We start from the raw sequence: 16,924 nt of genomic DNA, 5'->3' as shown, positions 1-16,924 counted from the left end.
CCATTAGAACTGTAATCGTTACTTACCCCTAAAAGGGAAATATGAACTACAAATCTTTTTGCTTTGAGATGAAGTTTCAATATCAAAATGAAAGACGAAATGAAAATATCGAAAGTCATGACTAAAAGGATGAAAAAAAGGACCTATCTGGAAAGGTAATTACATCATGCGAGCACCGGTAGTGCAATGAAGACGCAGCATGACTGTGGCAGTGGCCTCGAGCACAGAAATAACAAAGTGATTATGGAAAGAATTCTGCAACTTTTGTTGAAAAGGAGAGTGTTGGACTCGTTATGGCCACTATCATGGTTCCAAGGCATTCAAGAGGATACCAGAAGAAGCAGATCAAATGTTGGCATGGATTGTCCAGAAGATGAAGTGTCGACGAATATCATTATCCTACTCGCGGCCGAGCTCCGGACCCAACAGCATGTCTCCAAGATGCAGGACCTGGACGGCCGCATAAGGGTGGAGGACCACGTTCTTGAACAATGGAACTGGCGTGATGGCGAGCTTCACGGTATACTTTCGTTTTGCCTGCTGCATCGCCCAGTCCTCATCCGTTCCGGCGTTGTGGTCTGTCATGTACGTCGGATCGAAGTTGTGGTGGCTCAACGGATGCATAAATTTGAACTCGTATGGGCCGGAATACATGATCAAGGCGAGGCTGTGTGCGTCAATCATGAGTTCGACGAGATCACACCACACATTCTGATCGCGAGAAAAGATTAATGGGGTCAACAACTCAAACAACTTCTGAGTGTTCTCGTGAGTACGTTTGTTGAAGAAGTTGTCGAACAACGGGCGGTTGCGGAGGAGAAGTATGTGATTTCCGATACCCTGGATCATAGCATTCTTTACCGTACACGGTGTGCCTATAACTAGTCAGCATGTTAATCACAGCAACCCGCTGTGGGAAGGATGGTGTTGCCTCTTACCCGGATTGACGTGGGTAACCATCTGTTTAATCTCCGAATCAACGGCCGGATCGAAGCCGCTGACAACAGTTGTCTTCAGCACTGTTTTCGTGATGAACCAGTTGATGATTTTGGAGACCATCAAGAATCGGGTGGATACATTGCTCAGCAACTCGGTTGCATTGTTCGATGCATGGTTCAAGAACGAACGCAGCTCCTCACTCACTTTCTTCTCATCATACATGAAGGCAGTATTGGTATACTTCATTGCGAAGCATTTAGATGCCGTCCACAAGCCGACCAGCCGGTTTGAGAAGTCACTGCTAGTATACGCTGGATCTCGAATGTGGATAGCTTGCTGAGGTTGCATGTTCACCATCGAGACGAAGGAGGCGACCTGCTCCTCAGGCGAAGATGACATACCTCGGGATTCGCTTGTTGCTCCTGTGCCCGTCCCCGTAGCTGAGTTGACGTTCGAGTTCGTCGAGGCAAAGTGAGACTGGGAACCTACACCAGCCTGAGTACCATTTGGTCTAGCGTTTGCGGTAGTAGATGCTGCTGCTGGTAGATTGAAACGCGGCGGTGGCTGCCCAAAGACATTTTGGTATCGAGTAGTTGGAGAAAGTTCAGGATGCTCTTGCATCGACATTCTCCGTAAGCTCGACCCGTTTCGGTTACCAGACCCAGGGCCAGTATACCCTTCAGTATCACAAGAGCTCGCAGGAACCAGTGCCATAGAGGATGATTTGTTGTCTTCCTCGATACCATGTCTTTGAAGCATTTCCTCCAGCTCTTTGATACGAGCCTGCAACCCTTCAATCATCTCGTGGTCGTGACGCTCCTGGGCTCGTGCAGTATTGAGTTTGTTCTGGATACACTCTCTCTGGAGCTCGGAATGCTCAAGTTGTTCCTTCAAGTACTCAATCTCGCTCTCAAACGCGTCTATATCCTCAACTCGGATCTGAGACTGGGTGTGTGGCTGAATCTGAGTCTGAGATTGAGGTTGGGGGCGTGATTGCTGAATAGGACCTGAACCAGGCGGTTGCATAGGCAAACGCTGCAAAGGCACTGGTTGCAGGGGAATAGGCTGGACATTAGGATGATACTGCATACCACCTGGTCCAGCCATAGGCATTCCACGATAAGCAGACATGCTCGCTTCTTTGCTCTACTAAATATCACAGATTAGATATATCTTTGCGTCGGCTACTTGCTGCACATAGAGATACAGCGTTAAGGGATACTAAAGGGAGTATAGCAGGTCCTACCTTTGCACGATATCTATTAGGCAACAGATATTATTGACGTAGTAGGTAAGTTAAGCTACCTTCTACTAAGAATCAGGGAGTTGCCAGTCTTTTTCTGGCAATAGAGGCGGTTGTTATTTTTCAAGGAAGAGAGAAAGAAAGCAGATATAAAAAGATATCAGAGCGCACAAAAGTGGCGCTAGTAAGAGGACCAGAAGTGAGAGTAAGTGAAAAGTACGCTAACAGTCACTACAGGACAGAGAGGACAGGCCCAGATAGTGTGCCTCACTTCTATTGAGATATTGTATAGGTTAACAAGATGTTACCTAGCTGGGGAGATAGATATTGTACGTGTACATATTGAAGCCCTTTTTTTATTTAATGATTGAATCAAGGTAAATTAGCAACCAAAACATTTGGCTCCTATAGGGGGAGGAGATATTAGAGCTTGACATGCAGCAACCTGATATAATTCTATACATGTATACAGCACCGACTGCATTTATACAACTAGTTATAATAACAATTGCTCGAATAATATGTTTATGATATGCTATAAACTAATATCAATCAGACAGCTATACAAATTGTGGTTATAAAGGAAACAAAACTAGATGTAACTAGCCATGCTTCGGTGGATAATAGCAGGGGGAGAGCCAGAAAAAAGCTCCCTGACGATCCATACTACCTAAAAAAAGCACCATCCGAAATTGATTTGATATTTCCCTTAACCCCAAAGCTCAGTTTGAGCGCGGGGATTGGTCATGTACTCCTAATAAGTCAGGGGTTGGTGAAGTAGTAATAAGAGCACGCAGAAAAGAGCTGTCCAAAGATCGCGTAGATAACACCTACCGTCTGCAACTGAAGGTCCAATTAAGCAAGGTGTCTTTTCACTCATAGTATGCGGAGACAGCTTATATGGCCTTGGTCCTGGAGAAAAGACTACTGTAAACGGCGTCGACGACGGGTTGGGCACTAATCTGTCGACCGCCGAAGAAACGGCCGTTCAAGCCTTTGATGGCGTTTTCGCCTCCCTGGACACGGTCGAATTTGAGGTAGATGTCGCCTTGGGTATTGGGATCTAACGAAATGTGAACAACATGGCCATACTTTTCTTCGCATTCAGCGCGGACGTCATCCTCGAGTTCCTTAACCCAAGATTCGCCTTCTTCCCTATAAAAAATTAGAATTTCTATTCAGGGAAAAAGGCTAAAGAAATAGGCTGGAAAGATAACATACTGGGCTGGGTCGAACATATTCCGTAGAAGCACACAGCGGCTTGCCATATTGACGGTGACAGGGAGAGGCTTAGCCTCCGTACGGGCTTTGGGGGCTTTGCGTTTCTCGTCAGGAGCGGGTTCAGCGGCGGGTTCATCTGTTCTTGCGAGTTTCCTCATCAATGCATCTCTGCTATAATTGTTAAAGTTCACACCGGCGACATCTGTGTCATCTAGCGCGCTTGCGCCGCCAGCGCCCTTGTCATTGTCCCGGCCGCCTGCACGGTCGAAATTACCGCCGGAACTACCACCCGCGTTGGCTCCGCGGCCGCCGTGGTGGGAATACGATGAACCTTGGTTGTGACCCTGTTGTTGAAGTCGTTGCATCAGCTGGGCCGGATCATGGCTAAATTTGTCATTGCCTAGGCCGACACGAATGGGACGACCGGCAAGGTCGAATCCGTTCATCTTCTCGAGAGCTTCACGAGCTTGGTTTGGGTCACGGAACCTATCACAACAGTTAATTGAGTTAACCAGGAAAAACAAACATTCGCAACAGTGGTGACATACTGTACGAAGCCATAACCTTTGCTACGTCCTGCTTCTTCTCTTTGCAGCTGAACAAAGTCGAGTTCACCAAACGGCTCGAAAACGTTCTGCAGATCGCTCTCAGTGATACTGAAATGAATATTACCGACATACAACCTGTGGAAGGGAATAGACTGCTGATTGTTGCTGGAATGAGCATCAGGATTACGAGCCTGACGGTTTTTCTCAGCTTCTGTCAACTGGGCGATAATTGGGATTCCTAGAAGTTTTTGTCCAGTAAGCTGGATGGCAAGTGGGACTGATTCTTCGTTCTTAAACTCGACATAACCAACACTAAAATTGGGTTAGTTTCAATCTGCACTTTGCAGATGTATAAGAGAAAAAGGACCTGCTTACCCTTTGGATCTCCCACTAACCCTGTCCTTCACGATCTGGGCCTCCTTTACTGGGCCAACCTTTTCAAAGAAAGCAATAAGCTCCTTGGTTCTTAGGCGAGCAGCAAGCTGCTGAACAAATACGGTACGTCTGTCGCGTTCATCTTCAGTCAGTTGGGGTTCAGGGGTCTTGCTGGGCGAACGTCGGCGGCCGTCCCTATCGCGCCGGGAACGACGCTTTTCGTCGTCTCGATCGTCACCGTCACGGCGAGCTCGGCCAGTTGGTCTATAGTATCTATCATCCAGCGGAGACCGGGAACGGGATCTCATCCGGCCACCACCTCTATAAAAATCTCCGCCGCCGCCAGACGAGCGGTAGGCGTCATCACCCCGGTCACGGTCACGACGAGAGCGTTTCCTCTCACTATCGCGGCTTCTGCTTCTCTTTCGGCTTCTATGGCTCCCGTTAGCACTTGCGCGATCGCTTTTTGGGCTCTTCATCTCTTCGTCTCCATCGGCATCCCTCTCGCGGCGTCGGTCTCGGCTTCGGTCACGGCGTTTACGACCCCTGTCCCTGTCACGGTCCCGGGAGCCATCTCGGTCACGGCGTCCGTCACGGTCCTTTTTCTTTTCAACTTCGTTGTCTTTCAGGTCTGACGTTTCCGGAGATTTGGTGGTATCGGGCCCCGGGTCCGCGGTTGAATCAAGTAACGCCTCGACGTCGATACCAGACATGTTGATGAAAGGAAAAGAGCAAAAGGTATATGGAAGTAGATAGGAGAGGTACGCGTATGGATAGGAGTAAATATCACTTTTTGCTTCCGTTAGATGCGAGAGGGGAGACAGTAAGAAGGGAAGAAGCGCGAGTCGGTCGAACCCTTTGCTTTTGCTTGAAACTTGGCCACAGAGCCTGCAGAACCGCCTTCTCCGTCCGTCACCTGCAGCAACCTATGGTTAACTCTGCTGCAGAACCTGTAACAATAAATATCTAGTCGACAGGCCGCTTCTGCTGTCGCTACCGTCGTTGTTTCGTGGTGAAGAAGCGAATCTTGCTTCGTTTCTTGATCAAAAGGAAGAAGAAAAATTTAAGCTTAGTCATGACCACGTGATTTTTTGATTAGGTAATACTTGGGATAGCGTTGGGTTCGTTGCCGAGGTTTAACTCTAACTTTAACCTTAATTAGTGCTATCAAGAAATTGAGAGACGATATGTAGAAGAATTTCCAGATAACTACGGAGCATATTAAGATATTTGATGATACAGTTTACGCCTTCCACTTGTATTCTTTGAAACATATAGCTAAATATATATAGTTATATTATCATGAATATATAAAAGACTGCAACTCAAACAGCTATAAAGCAGTCAACCCCCAGGTATACAAGTAACCTTCCAGAAAGCCAACCTGAGAAATATTAGCATAAATACAGTCAAACGGTGAAATCTTCCGCTGTTAATATTCAAAGTAGAAAACTGTGCTTTGACCCTTTTCCAGTTTTTATTTTCGTCGATTTATTTTTCCATCTTCTTCGCAATGGTATGTGGGATACTAGCCTCAATTCTGGTAAAGTATCAAATAGGGGGAGGGAGACGCAGATCGACATCGACTCACTACTCAACCTCTACCTCCCTGTCTATTGCCATCAGTGGTAGAACTATGGCAGTGGTAATCACGGGTATGACTGTTGTATCACTGTTAGTATATTTCCCACTATACTGTACGGGAGTTATAGGACTACACTCACAGGCAGCAAATTGGAAACTGTAGAGGTAACTGCTGCGAACAATGCTTCGTAACGCCTCTGGAATGATGTCAGGATTAGAATCATGTAGAACACGCTCAATAATCTGCAGAAAAAAGTTAGGAACCAAAGGTTATTAAGTCACAAAGAGATAGAATAAAAGCTGCTTACCTCCATTTTGCTAGGAATATCTTCCAGGCGTATCCTGAGCACCTCACGCAAAATTGTTTCGATGGTCAGAGAGGAAAACACGGTTCCAAGCATGGTTCCAACCTGCTGACAGAGGTAGTAGACGCAGATAGCAGTGGCATGGATGGATTTTGGAGTGCACGCAATCAGCCCGGTAAAAGTGGTCGAAAGCAAGAGTCCAAAACTCAGGAAAGCTGGGAACACATAGAGTGACTCCCAGCCACTTACCCCAGTTCGCCATCTTACCGCAATCAAGGTGAAAAATGTGAGACCGAGGAGAACAGATATAATCGACAGGGTCTTATATCTATGAGTTCTAAAAGTTACGAGCAGAGAATGGTCAGTTTCATCATCCCACGATGCCAGTCTCATAGTGATATCAAAAAGTGTGAAAAGCGTGTAACTTACTTTCTAATAATATAACCAGAAGTGACAGAGCCTATTGTGAAACCCACAAATACTGGAGCAAGATGAACTGCAGCTCGTGTACTACTTGCACCTGTGGTGCGAATGAAATAGGGCGCAATGTTTTGTCAAATTTCTGTGCAGATATGTCAGGGCTAATTTGTTCAAAGTTTTGGATTTACCAGAGTAATCTTTTGGGGGGGGGGGGGGGGGGGGGGGGGCATATTACCCCAAAAACCCCTACTTGTAGAAGTACCTGTACGGCGTATGGACCTGCCATGCTTTTGAGTAAACCAGGCGGGATGACAGGCTCTCTCGCATAGTATGCCTCCACCACGAGGAAGAAGCCACCAAACACAGCGGAGACTACCCCGAAAAGAATGGTTATTCTTGTTGAAGCCTCATGGTCACCTAGTAGCCTGATGGCAACCAAGAATGTGGTGATAGAGATAGCAAACATCCCGATCCCCAAGAAATCGACTCTTTTGCGCAACGGAATCTTTTTCACGTTCTTGTCCTTTGGTTTGGATGGTGGCAGCAGGGCTATGGAGATGATACAGCACATGATTGCAGTCGGGGCTTGTACAACAAAGGACCTTAAAGAAGTCAGAAAGTTCATGACTGCAAGCGCTTGTTATAAAAGCCAGGTAAATGAGGAAGAATACTTACAATTGCCAGCCAACACTGTCTGTAATGAATGCACCAATAGGACCTCCGAGAACACGGCCAAAGACACTGACCATGTTCACATAGCTTCGGGTAATTGCTACCTGGCTAGGCGGTACATTATCTATAGATTGTCAGAACATGGGACAGTGTCTTTTTTATGGGCGTTGATCCATACCCGTAATTAGCACGCATACTAGAGCAACCATGCCAGCTGCTCCAATCCCTGTTATCACTCTTCCAACAATAACGTGCCAGAGCGCTGCAGCTGAACCCCTGTACATGTATTAGAATATCTCAGATGACTCAAGTGGAAGAGTCGGGGGGATGGCATACGAAAATATGCAGCCACCGCTGAAGAGGCAGTAGGCAACGACTAATGGTATCTGTCGACCATAGGTGTCACTCAATTTTCCATACTAGACAGGGTTTTAAACATTAGCAAAGTTAGGCTCTCAGGCACATTCGCTTTTCTAAGAATTAATTACCACTGGAAGAGCCACACAGTAACCCAGATTGTATCCCGCAAGCACCCAAGGGCTGTCCCCTAGCTGCTTAAAGTGCGAAGCGATAGTCTGGAATGTCACCAGCACCATAGACTCGTCCGCACCGGCAAGGAAAACACCTACTCGACATCAGAATCCCCATTGCGTTGTCCAAATTGAAAAACATTGAAAGAGAGATCCCAAGATATCATACCAAGTAACGCCCCGATAATACCGAGCAACCTCTTCCATGATAAACCAGTGTCCACGGGCTTATCGTCATTTTTGGGGGGTTCCCTGACACCCTCCTCCCGTGGGAGCAAGCTGGTCGTCTCTGTAGGCTCGGCCGTCATACTGAATACCGCTATATTCGCGTATGAATTGAAAACGCCTTGAGCAAAGCGTCTGGAAGTTTTCAACCACCCGCGAGACACCAAGCCATTGATAAATGATGGAAAGGGCAGCGGCTTGGGGGCAAAAGCAAAAAGGACAATCAGACCCATTCATGCATGTTGCACCACCATTTTTTATTCCTCGTCGATCGTATTACCAGGCTGTCACCTATCAGGCCATTGGTATCTGGCGGAGCTGGATTCCTGTTGCTCGGGTGGCGTTGCCGGCTGGGCTTTAAACATTGGACCCAAATTCTTTCCCTTGCAAACTGCCTCCTCTAATTGGGCTAGTTAGCTCGTTAACATGCTGACCAGGGTTACCCCTATATACAAAGACATACTATTGTGTATCCTCTGCGAAGTTGATAGTCCCACCCTCGGGGTCAACCGGCTAAACGGGACTTTGACGGGTCACCACCCCCAGGTTTGTACAGAGTACTCTGTGGGCTGCCACTCGAGGAAAGATAACTAAAATCCCATCGTTAGCTTATTTGGAAGTTTTATGCATGACCGTCTTATCTTAGACAAGCGCACTGGCCGCAATTCACGCCCATTTCCTAACCAAATGGATTTGAATGCAGGCATTAACTAGTTAGTTACCGGTGGTGGAGGTGGGCCCCTTCGCATCTCGAGGTCATCTCGTATGTAACTCCGGAGTATAAGCCCCTGACACACTCCACAGCTCACATTCCTGGACATGTCCATTAGGTGCGTTGCCTGTCATATCGTCATCTCGTAAGAACAAAAACGGAGAAAGGGGAAGAATAAGAATAAACGAATCTCAGCTTCGCGGTTCGATAAGAAACGCGAAACTGGTCTCGGAACCATGGGGAATATCCGCAGTTCCACCATGCTAGCCATGCATATCTCATGTCTCAACTCGGTGTACGGAGTACAGGTGTCGACATAAAGGAACCGAACCAGTCACGTCGGGCTGGTTACGTTCCAGACTCCGCCTCTAGCTCTTGGACGGCACGCAAGACATCAAAATTTTCTTCCAATCGCGGTGACATGGCCAGCGAATTATGTGCGAGCCCAGCACCCAGCCATTTGCATAAGTTTACGTCAATGGCACCAGGGCGCAAGGGAGCCAAGGGGCGCAAAAGCACTCGGTCTGGATATTGGCTCAAGCTGAATTGTCTGCGCTTGTTCTTTCGTATATAAAGTTGCGTAAGCGCTCAATTGATTGTTCGCCTCTGGTGCAAATCCGTCGTAGGAAGAAAAAATTGGACGCCTCACGCGACCCAGTGGGTGTTGCGATATGCAGGTTATGCCGTCGAGCGCTGGTTGTAAACAGGCCTTGGATTCCTGCACAGCCAACCAGCTCGTCCGTCGGGCAAGCCGCAAGCGAGTGCGTATGCGCTCATTGGCCTGGCGCATCCTTCAGACATCCCTGGGCAAACTCAGTCAAAAATGGAGTTGCCCGTTCGACGCTCCATCCGGGGTGTATGCTGCGACTTTCCGGGCAAGTTAACCCTTGTTTGGGCCCTTGCTAGGCTGAAGTTTTTTTTGGCGTCGATAAATGTTTTCTCTCTGGTTGAGCCGTCACAATTGCGGTGGCTTTTAGCTCCATGCAGCCACTGAGATAATATCGCCGTTGATCTCAAGCCATCCTGCCGGTTCCTAATTTTCAGGGTCGAGAAATTCAATCCCAGCTGCTCAGGGAGCACCCACCTTGTTAGACATACCGCAATGGGATAAGAGCTGGCCGATCCGTCTCGAGTTGAACAGCGCCTACGAATGTGTTACTCCATGCATGGACACTCTGTGCCGGGTCCCACAAGCTGCGAAGCTGAAAACAGGATATAGGATGGCTGTTATATCACCACTTCGCCTGCTCGATTCTCCTTTGTGTCCTCGATGTGGATTATCGTTGTCAGTATAATCCGTAGCCATACGATGAATGCAGCGAGAACAATTTGAAGATACCGGTGGAATGGCTAAAGCGCTACCAGCAGCCTTGATGAGGTACGGAGTATCGACTCACAAGATGCCAGAGCCATCGCAGAGGTTTCTACGTCAGACGTACGGAGTACTCCGTATGATCATAATATGTCTGGGAAAGCTAGATTCCTCTTAACAGGACAAGGCATGTCTGAAGTATAATACCTTTATTGCTAAATGGTAGGTCCCGTGCTGACCATCTACCCTTGATATATACCACCTACAGCCCCCATGTCCCGTTACATACTTTAGTCTTCATATTCCTAGACAATCATAAAGACAGTGCGATTTTACCTCCCAGGGGCAACCAAAGAAGCGCATATAAAATGTCATATTTGCTAGGGGTCTAGACTAAGAGAAACTTCTCATTTCTATCAACAGCTTACTACGCACAGAGTAGTGTTGCTTGGTAGTTGCCTGAGCAGCTAATATGGTACGGATTACTCCATACTCCATAAGTCGATGGAGCTCGTCATCGATCTAAAGACTTGCTCCTTGCTAACGCCTGTTTGCTTGAAAAAGCTCGATTTTGGGTACGGAGTAGTTTGAACATCACAACATTGGTAAATCAGCGTCGATCTCATTTCGTGTGATGTATCATACTCAGCCGCCACCCGAAACTTGTCTTAACAGCCCAGAAACAAGTACACACCTCGTAGGGCTGTGTCCGTTCAATGTACGGAGTACTTACTCCAGTAAACCGTGGTTCTATGACGTTGATCTTTCTTCCACAACAGACCTTTTACATATACACCCTGAATTTAGAGTACCTCTTTATTAAATAGTTACTTTCCAATAGTCAAATACTCGGTATCATGATAATTCTATGTAATACTAATAAAGCTTCTAGGATTACCATAACATTAGCGATGGCACCCATAGTACGGAGTACAGGGTAATATAATTACGTGGATTTTCTCTTCTTTCTTTCCTCCAGTTTACTTTTTCTTCTTTTTTTCTTCTAATGCTAGATCCGATTCAAAATGCAGGTCTCTATCACATTACCCACTTTCTTTTTATTTTCTTTACCTGCGGGTTAGCAACTAGGATAGAGGCCTCAGAGTGACACTTAGCCACTTCACCACTCGAGCCCTGTAATGCTAATTAAAATTTAGAAGCACAGACATGACAGTGCATACGGTATAAATACCGATTGGACATGCTAAATACGTGCTCTCTACTTCGTACATAAAGATAGAAATGCAGATACGAAGCGAAAATAAAGAAGCACATGAGGATATACGAAGTACTGGGTGCGACTCCGATCTGTATCAAGGTTAGTGGAGCCCCTAGCAAATAGCCCGATCGAAGATTTTCTACCAAATATCAGCAAATGGAAACATTGTACGGAGTACCGAGTATTTACGGGCATGATCACGTTTTTGGACAACTCCTCTGGTATCTTCTGAACCAGGGCACGACGACCCTTATCTGGGTTGTTTCGCGGATAGAATAATTGTCGGCGGATATTGGCTCTCGGCTTGTGGAGCCGGCCCCACATTTGAGCCGCGCTTGGACCAAGCTTCTTGCCCCTAGTAGAGTTAGATTATCAACATCATCAATCATAATCGCGTGTCATCTCCAAGCTGGCCATAATAAGCCACATATAGGGTGTGCGGAGTAGGAGATATTGGCTCTACAGCTTGCAAGCTCCCGAGTTCTAATTATAGGTTGCTATGAGACAAGCTTCACTCGACCAGGACCTAGTCAAACTAGTGGTTGGAGTTAACTATGACCATTGACTAGAATTAACTTATGTTTAGTGAAGTGCTGGATTGATTAACGCGCGTCAATACTACCCGCCAAACCTTGGCCTAAGGGTCACCCTCTCAATTACTTATAGGAAGACTCGGGAATAGAGTCCGCCATCCACCAACGTCAGAAGAGAGAAGCTGGGCTACCTTGCGCGTAATAGATCTATCTTTGTAGGTAGCTAGCAATCCTTTGATTGCCAACGAAACTATTAAAACCCCAGTTCCGATACTTTCTTTCTCCATATCTCCCTTTTGTCTATTCGTCTAAGGACCATTCGGGGCCATTCCAGAAGTCGATCATTTAGTAGAGTTCTTGCTAGTGCCTCTAGGTGTGGCCTTTATTTTCCAAGTTATCTCCTAGAACGTATAGACACCGTCGCATATTTACCCCCAGTACTTATCTGCAGCCAGAAAAACATTCAGAAGCGCCCGCCCTAGTTTCCTTCGTTTACAGCTTCATGACTCGGAGCAGGTATTGCGGAAATGCTAGGTGACTGGGATTTCAGTTTCCTACGCTAGACACTACCAGTGGCTCGGGCTTTTGTTGTAAGCCCTAGCCCATGTATTGAATTCTCCCTCCTTTGATTCACTGACGTAAAGCAAATTCACAAAGCTGCCATCCTAACTTCCTAATGGCAAATGGGCCTACATCACCCCAATATACCGTGATTCTCGGAGTATCCCCAACAGCTAGGGTGATATCGGAAAGAAACCCAATATCATCTGTGGCGTCGACAATGAGCTGGGGGGTTCTGCTTCAAATTCAGACTGATCAATTTCTGTAGCAGCGTCTAAATCATCCTAAAGCTACCTTCGTTGCTGGTAAACTTAGGCCGGTATGCATTTATGAAAGGCTGGACCGATTTTAATCTGCGGTCGAAGCGGATGACGATGCCGCCGCCTAAGAATGCGGGAAGTTTATAGCAATAGAGGTCTTCGCGCGCAGAGTCCTTTGCTATGGGAGTACTGGTGAACAACAGTGGTATCTTGAAACAAATTGGATTTCGATGCTCTAGAACTAAGGAACGACAGGGTAAGGTGCACGGGACTCGTATTGTTTTTCAGAAAGCTGGATATCCGACGCAGATGAAGCCAGACAGTTGATCATCCACTTGCTATTGCTGCTATATTGAGATACTGAAACACCTGTCTCAAGTTCATGGTGAATGTGAAAATCTGGGCTGAAAACGGACGTCCATATACCAGTTGGCTTGGGTATGGCTCTACTTTCAGAGAAACGAGAGAAATTACTTCACCGCGCTACCAAACGTCTGTAGTTTTCGGTAATGCGAGCAGTCCACTGCAGAGTAAATAACATTTGTAGATAGTATGGCTGGGTAACCAGTTAGTTCATTACCGTGGGCAATGAGTAATCTCCATGGATGCCATGGACTGATATATTTGCATATGGCTATTGTCGTGTGTTAAATATTAACACTGGAGAAGCCATGGCACTCCATAGTGCCTTCATTCCTCTTGATAATTAAAGTTAAGTAATATTTCATACATTAAAAGGGTATGTGTCTCTTGCTTCAAAGAAAACGAAAACTAACAACGGAAAAGAAGCAAAAAAAGGGGGAATAGGTGTAGAAGGGGAAGAATTGATTTTCTGTGAAAAGGCATAGTGGGTAAAGGCAATAAGACATTATACAGTAACTGGGCATACCTGAATTAAAGGAAAGAAACAAGATAGGGGAAGAGGAGGGTGTGAAGAAGAATTAAATAACCTAGAAAGGTGATGACGTGAATATAAACGGGTATTGATACAGCCAAGGAAGTGAAGCAGGTATATAGACGGAATAGCGCGCCTACTCGATCTTTGCGGGGGCGAGAGGTGGGAGTTCGGTGCCAAACACCTTGTCCCAGAACCGGCTGGTGACGCCGAATCCGTTCTCGTAATCGGCAAAATGGTGTTGGAGGTGGTACTTCTTTAGTTCCTTGTAGTAGTATGGGAGACTAGTAGGAGCATGTTAGTATATAAAAGCCTGTGCCGACTAGACAGGATTGTGGTTGATACGTACTTTCGGTGATGTAGGAAGTAGTGAGTCAAGTCGTAGCAGATGTATCCAAATACACCACCACAGAAGACCAAGGTACCCGCATACCAATTATAAGAGAAAACGAAGTGCGCGAGTTTCCAATACGGGGTAGCTAGGACTACGAACAGCGTAGGCGGCATGACGAGGCGGTATTTATCCATGGGAAGATAGTGATGAATGCCGTGAAGTAGGAAATGGAGGCACAAAGCAACTCGGTTGTCCGGGAGGTAGCTACAATAATCTTGTTAGTCGGAGTGATGCAGAAAAACGAAGAGAGCGGGAAACCTACTCGTCTACGTGGAAGAGACACCGGTGCATGCCATATTCAATCAATGACCACAGGAAAAGGCCTCCTAGCCAGTACATGGAACCGGTGCCAACTGCCATACCGCTCAAGCCTAAGAACGTCCCATATGCAACGCATGGCAGCCACATAGTTGGCACTACCCACCAGGCAGTCTTGCTGAGTGGTTCTAGAAAGTTTCCGAACAGGGGTGCAGAATCACCTCCCATGTAGTGCCGTGGCCGGTGGACTTGGTCGAGGTAAAAGTCCTTGGAAAACCCGCCGTTCCAGAGCTGCACCAGCAAGGGTTTGCTAAGATCAAGAAACTTGTGTGTTTTATAGTCAGACGCAATGTCCGTTTCGACGTTGAGATCTTCCTCGCTGGAGAGACCGGTCGATTTGTAGACTGGTTTCGAAGGCTTAGGGCCTGAGCCATTCGGAAGACGCTTTGATCCGTTTGCGGTGTGCTCCTCGAGGAAGCCGACAAGACATTCATCTAAGATCTCGTATGCGGCCTCGCTATGGTGGTGCGAGACAATGTCGTCCATGATCTCATCAACGTCCTTGCCGGCATAGTCGAGTATCAGGTCGCCGCCACCGGGATGGTTATCGACAAAGGAGGTGACATCGTAAACCTTCGAGCCACGAAGAACAAAGCAGGACTTCGCAGACGTATGCTGCTTGATCTCCTCTGCGGTAAAGACGGGTAGTGTTCGGGCAGGCATCATGAAGATATCAAGTCGACGTGACGAACAGAGCACAAAAATCGGCAGGTGTGAGTTGAGGAAGAGTGCTCGCAAACACAAGCCCGAGTAATATTATAATTGGGCTGATTCCGGGTGAGCCGGAGTTTGAAACTGTCCGTGATGGCCTGATCCCGTCTCAGGGGCCTAGCGAAGGTCGAAAGGTTTGGGCTGGACAACTCGCAGCCAGCAGGATTATCGTCAGCAGAGTGAGTGTCACTGATCGATGCTGGTATCCCTTCCGCAACAGCCACAGGCCCAGTCTCTTCAGTCTCCTTAGATTGACCGTCTGCCGTTCACTTCTGCTCGTCTCGTCTCGTCTTTCTCGTGCCTCATCCTTTTGATATATTTTTCTTCCTTCGATGTTTCTTTTTTTCTGCCCAAAGGGGGAGTTTGCTTAGTCATCACCGCTTTTGCTTGTGAAGAAGTTCGATGTCCGAACCAAAAAAAAATAACAACAACCTCATCGACGACGATGACGACGACGACGACATTAACGAGAGAGAAAGCGACGGTAAAGGGGCAGGACCATGAGAGAGCACCAGGATGTCGATGGGGCCCATATGATGGAAACTCATGGTTGGAGAGCGAGGGTGCCAGGCGTATATTGCAGTCACCAGTATGACGACTCTGTCTGGAAGGGGGCTAACGGCTCACAGGAACTGCACCGACTGCACCCTCTCTCCCCCAGCTGTACGAGGGGAAGAAGAGCGAGCAGAAATCCGGTTGAAGGAAGACCAAGGGCGGTAGCTCCAAAGGTCTTGCACGATTGATCGCCTGTCGGGATTATAGTGACAGCAGCGGTGTCTGTCTCCATAGCTCCAGAGGACACAGTATCTTCCTGTCTGCTGCCACAGTGCTCCCTGTTTCGTCCCCTTGTCCCCTGGAGCTAACTATTCATCCAAGCTTTATGCGGTGTAATATGCAACGCTACGGTGGCTGTGCATCATTGCTGATACAAACAAACAATAAATAACTGGAAATAGTGCATGCCCTGACTGGATTACAAATGGTATCTGATCGTTTCCCTTTCATTCGCGGGCGACCGGCGGAAGGAAGGAAACCGTCGCTGCTCTTGCATATCGAAAAAGCGATGCATCCATCAACCCTGCGCAAGGAAGTATAAAATGAGATATTAAAATAGAGGTTGACATGGGCCAATCTTGTTCCCGATCTTCTTGTTCAACGGCGGTCAATCGGTTGATCTGGCCGGTATGACAACCGTTGTATCAAAGCCAGAGGCTGACTGACTTGGCTAGTCTGCGAATATCGAACCCGCCTCTTTCTCTCATTTTAAACTCTGGTGCACCAAGGACGCCAAAGTACGGAAATTTTGTATAGGTGGTACGGGCTCGTCTAACATAGCCAGTTCGGCCATCACCGCTACGAGTTGTCATGAAGCCAAGTTACGTTGGTACAGAGTAGGGAGTACGGAAGACATGCACTCGTTAACTCATGACCCGAGTTGTCTTCCAAACTGGGGCTAAGGGTAGGCTAGTCAACAATCGCACACAGGCTTCGAGGCGTACTCTGTTCTTGACCATAGCCGTTTCACCTAGGAGAGGCTAGGCTCTCGACGTTTTCAGCATCGTATGCTCCGTACATATATATCCTTTTCTGTTTTTGGGCATGCACAGCTTTCAGGCGGCTAGTTCTCAACTCATCCACAGCAGGTCGCCTCCCGTATATACATATATTTGGATATTCGGGCATCTTATATGGAACCGAAAACTATTCGCTCGCCTGCAACGTCAATCTGGGGCAAAGCAAGGGCCGTCAAGTCTTAGCACAGTTATGATCTTCCCATAGCCTGTCTCATAGGGGCCAATAGTACTGAGATCAGAGCCCCGAGCCAGGCATCCTAGTCATCAACTTTCCCCCCTCTCTGCCAACCACCAGCGTTCAGCGATCCAGATTCAAGGCATCCTTCATGGGGCCAATGGCGGATCGGCGTTAACCGAGTGTTCCCAGTCGATA

General features: G+C 47.3%; 4 protein-coding genes across 4 annotated transcripts; all 4 read right to left on the bottom strand.

The window, feature by feature from the left end:
* Positions 1–399: 399 nt before the first annotated feature.
* Positions 400–2,070, bottom strand: MGYG_07159 (hypothetical protein; the record flags this gene model as incomplete). Its single annotated transcript, XM_003171112.1, has 2 exons — positions 400–875; positions 939–2,070. The coding sequence occupies 2 exons, from the start codon at positions 2,068–2,070 to the stop codon at positions 400–402; spliced, it is 1,608 nt and encodes a 535-aa protein (XP_003171160.1).
* Positions 2,071–3,078: 1,008 nt separating this feature from the next.
* On the bottom strand, positions 3,079–5,039 carry MGYG_07158 (RNA-binding protein rsd1; the record flags this gene model as incomplete). The annotated part of the gene is made up of 4 exons (XM_003171111.1): positions 3,079–3,337; positions 3,404–3,889; positions 3,952–4,263; positions 4,327–5,039. 4 exons carry the CDS (start codon positions 5,037–5,039, stop codon positions 3,079–3,081), a joined length of 1,770 nt encoding a protein of 589 aa, XP_003171159.1.
* Positions 5,040–5,916: 877 nt separating this feature from the next.
* On the bottom strand, positions 5,917–8,145 carry MGYG_07157 (hypothetical protein; the record flags this gene model as incomplete). Its single annotated transcript, XM_003171110.1, has 10 exons — positions 5,917–5,987; positions 6,051–6,153; positions 6,219–6,639; positions 6,692–6,777; positions 6,871–7,237; positions 7,311–7,431; positions 7,486–7,583; positions 7,644–7,726; positions 7,796–7,932; positions 8,007–8,145. The coding sequence occupies 10 exons, from the start codon at positions 8,143–8,145 to the stop codon at positions 5,917–5,919; spliced, it is 1,626 nt and encodes a 541-aa protein (XP_003171158.1).
* Positions 8,146–13,690: 5,545 nt separating this feature from the next.
* MGYG_07156 (inositolphosphorylceramide-B C-26 hydroxylase) lies at positions 13,691–14,929 on the bottom strand (the record flags this gene model as incomplete). The annotated part of the gene is made up of 3 exons (XM_003171109.1): positions 13,691–13,838; positions 13,904–14,152; positions 14,211–14,929. 3 exons carry the CDS (start codon positions 14,927–14,929, stop codon positions 13,691–13,693), a joined length of 1,116 nt encoding a protein of 371 aa, XP_003171157.1.
* Positions 14,930–16,924: the final 1,995 nt, after the last annotated feature.

This window comes from Nannizzia gypsea, genomic scaffold (assembly GCF_000150975.2).
Source record: "Nannizzia gypsea CBS 118893 supercont1.6 genomic scaffold, whole genome shotgun sequence".
Lineage (NCBI taxonomy): Eukaryota > Fungi > Ascomycota > Eurotiomycetes > Onygenales > Arthrodermataceae > Nannizzia > Nannizzia gypsea.
Note: the sequence above shows the minus strand (reverse complement) of the source record. Positions and strands in the feature narration are given on the sequence as shown.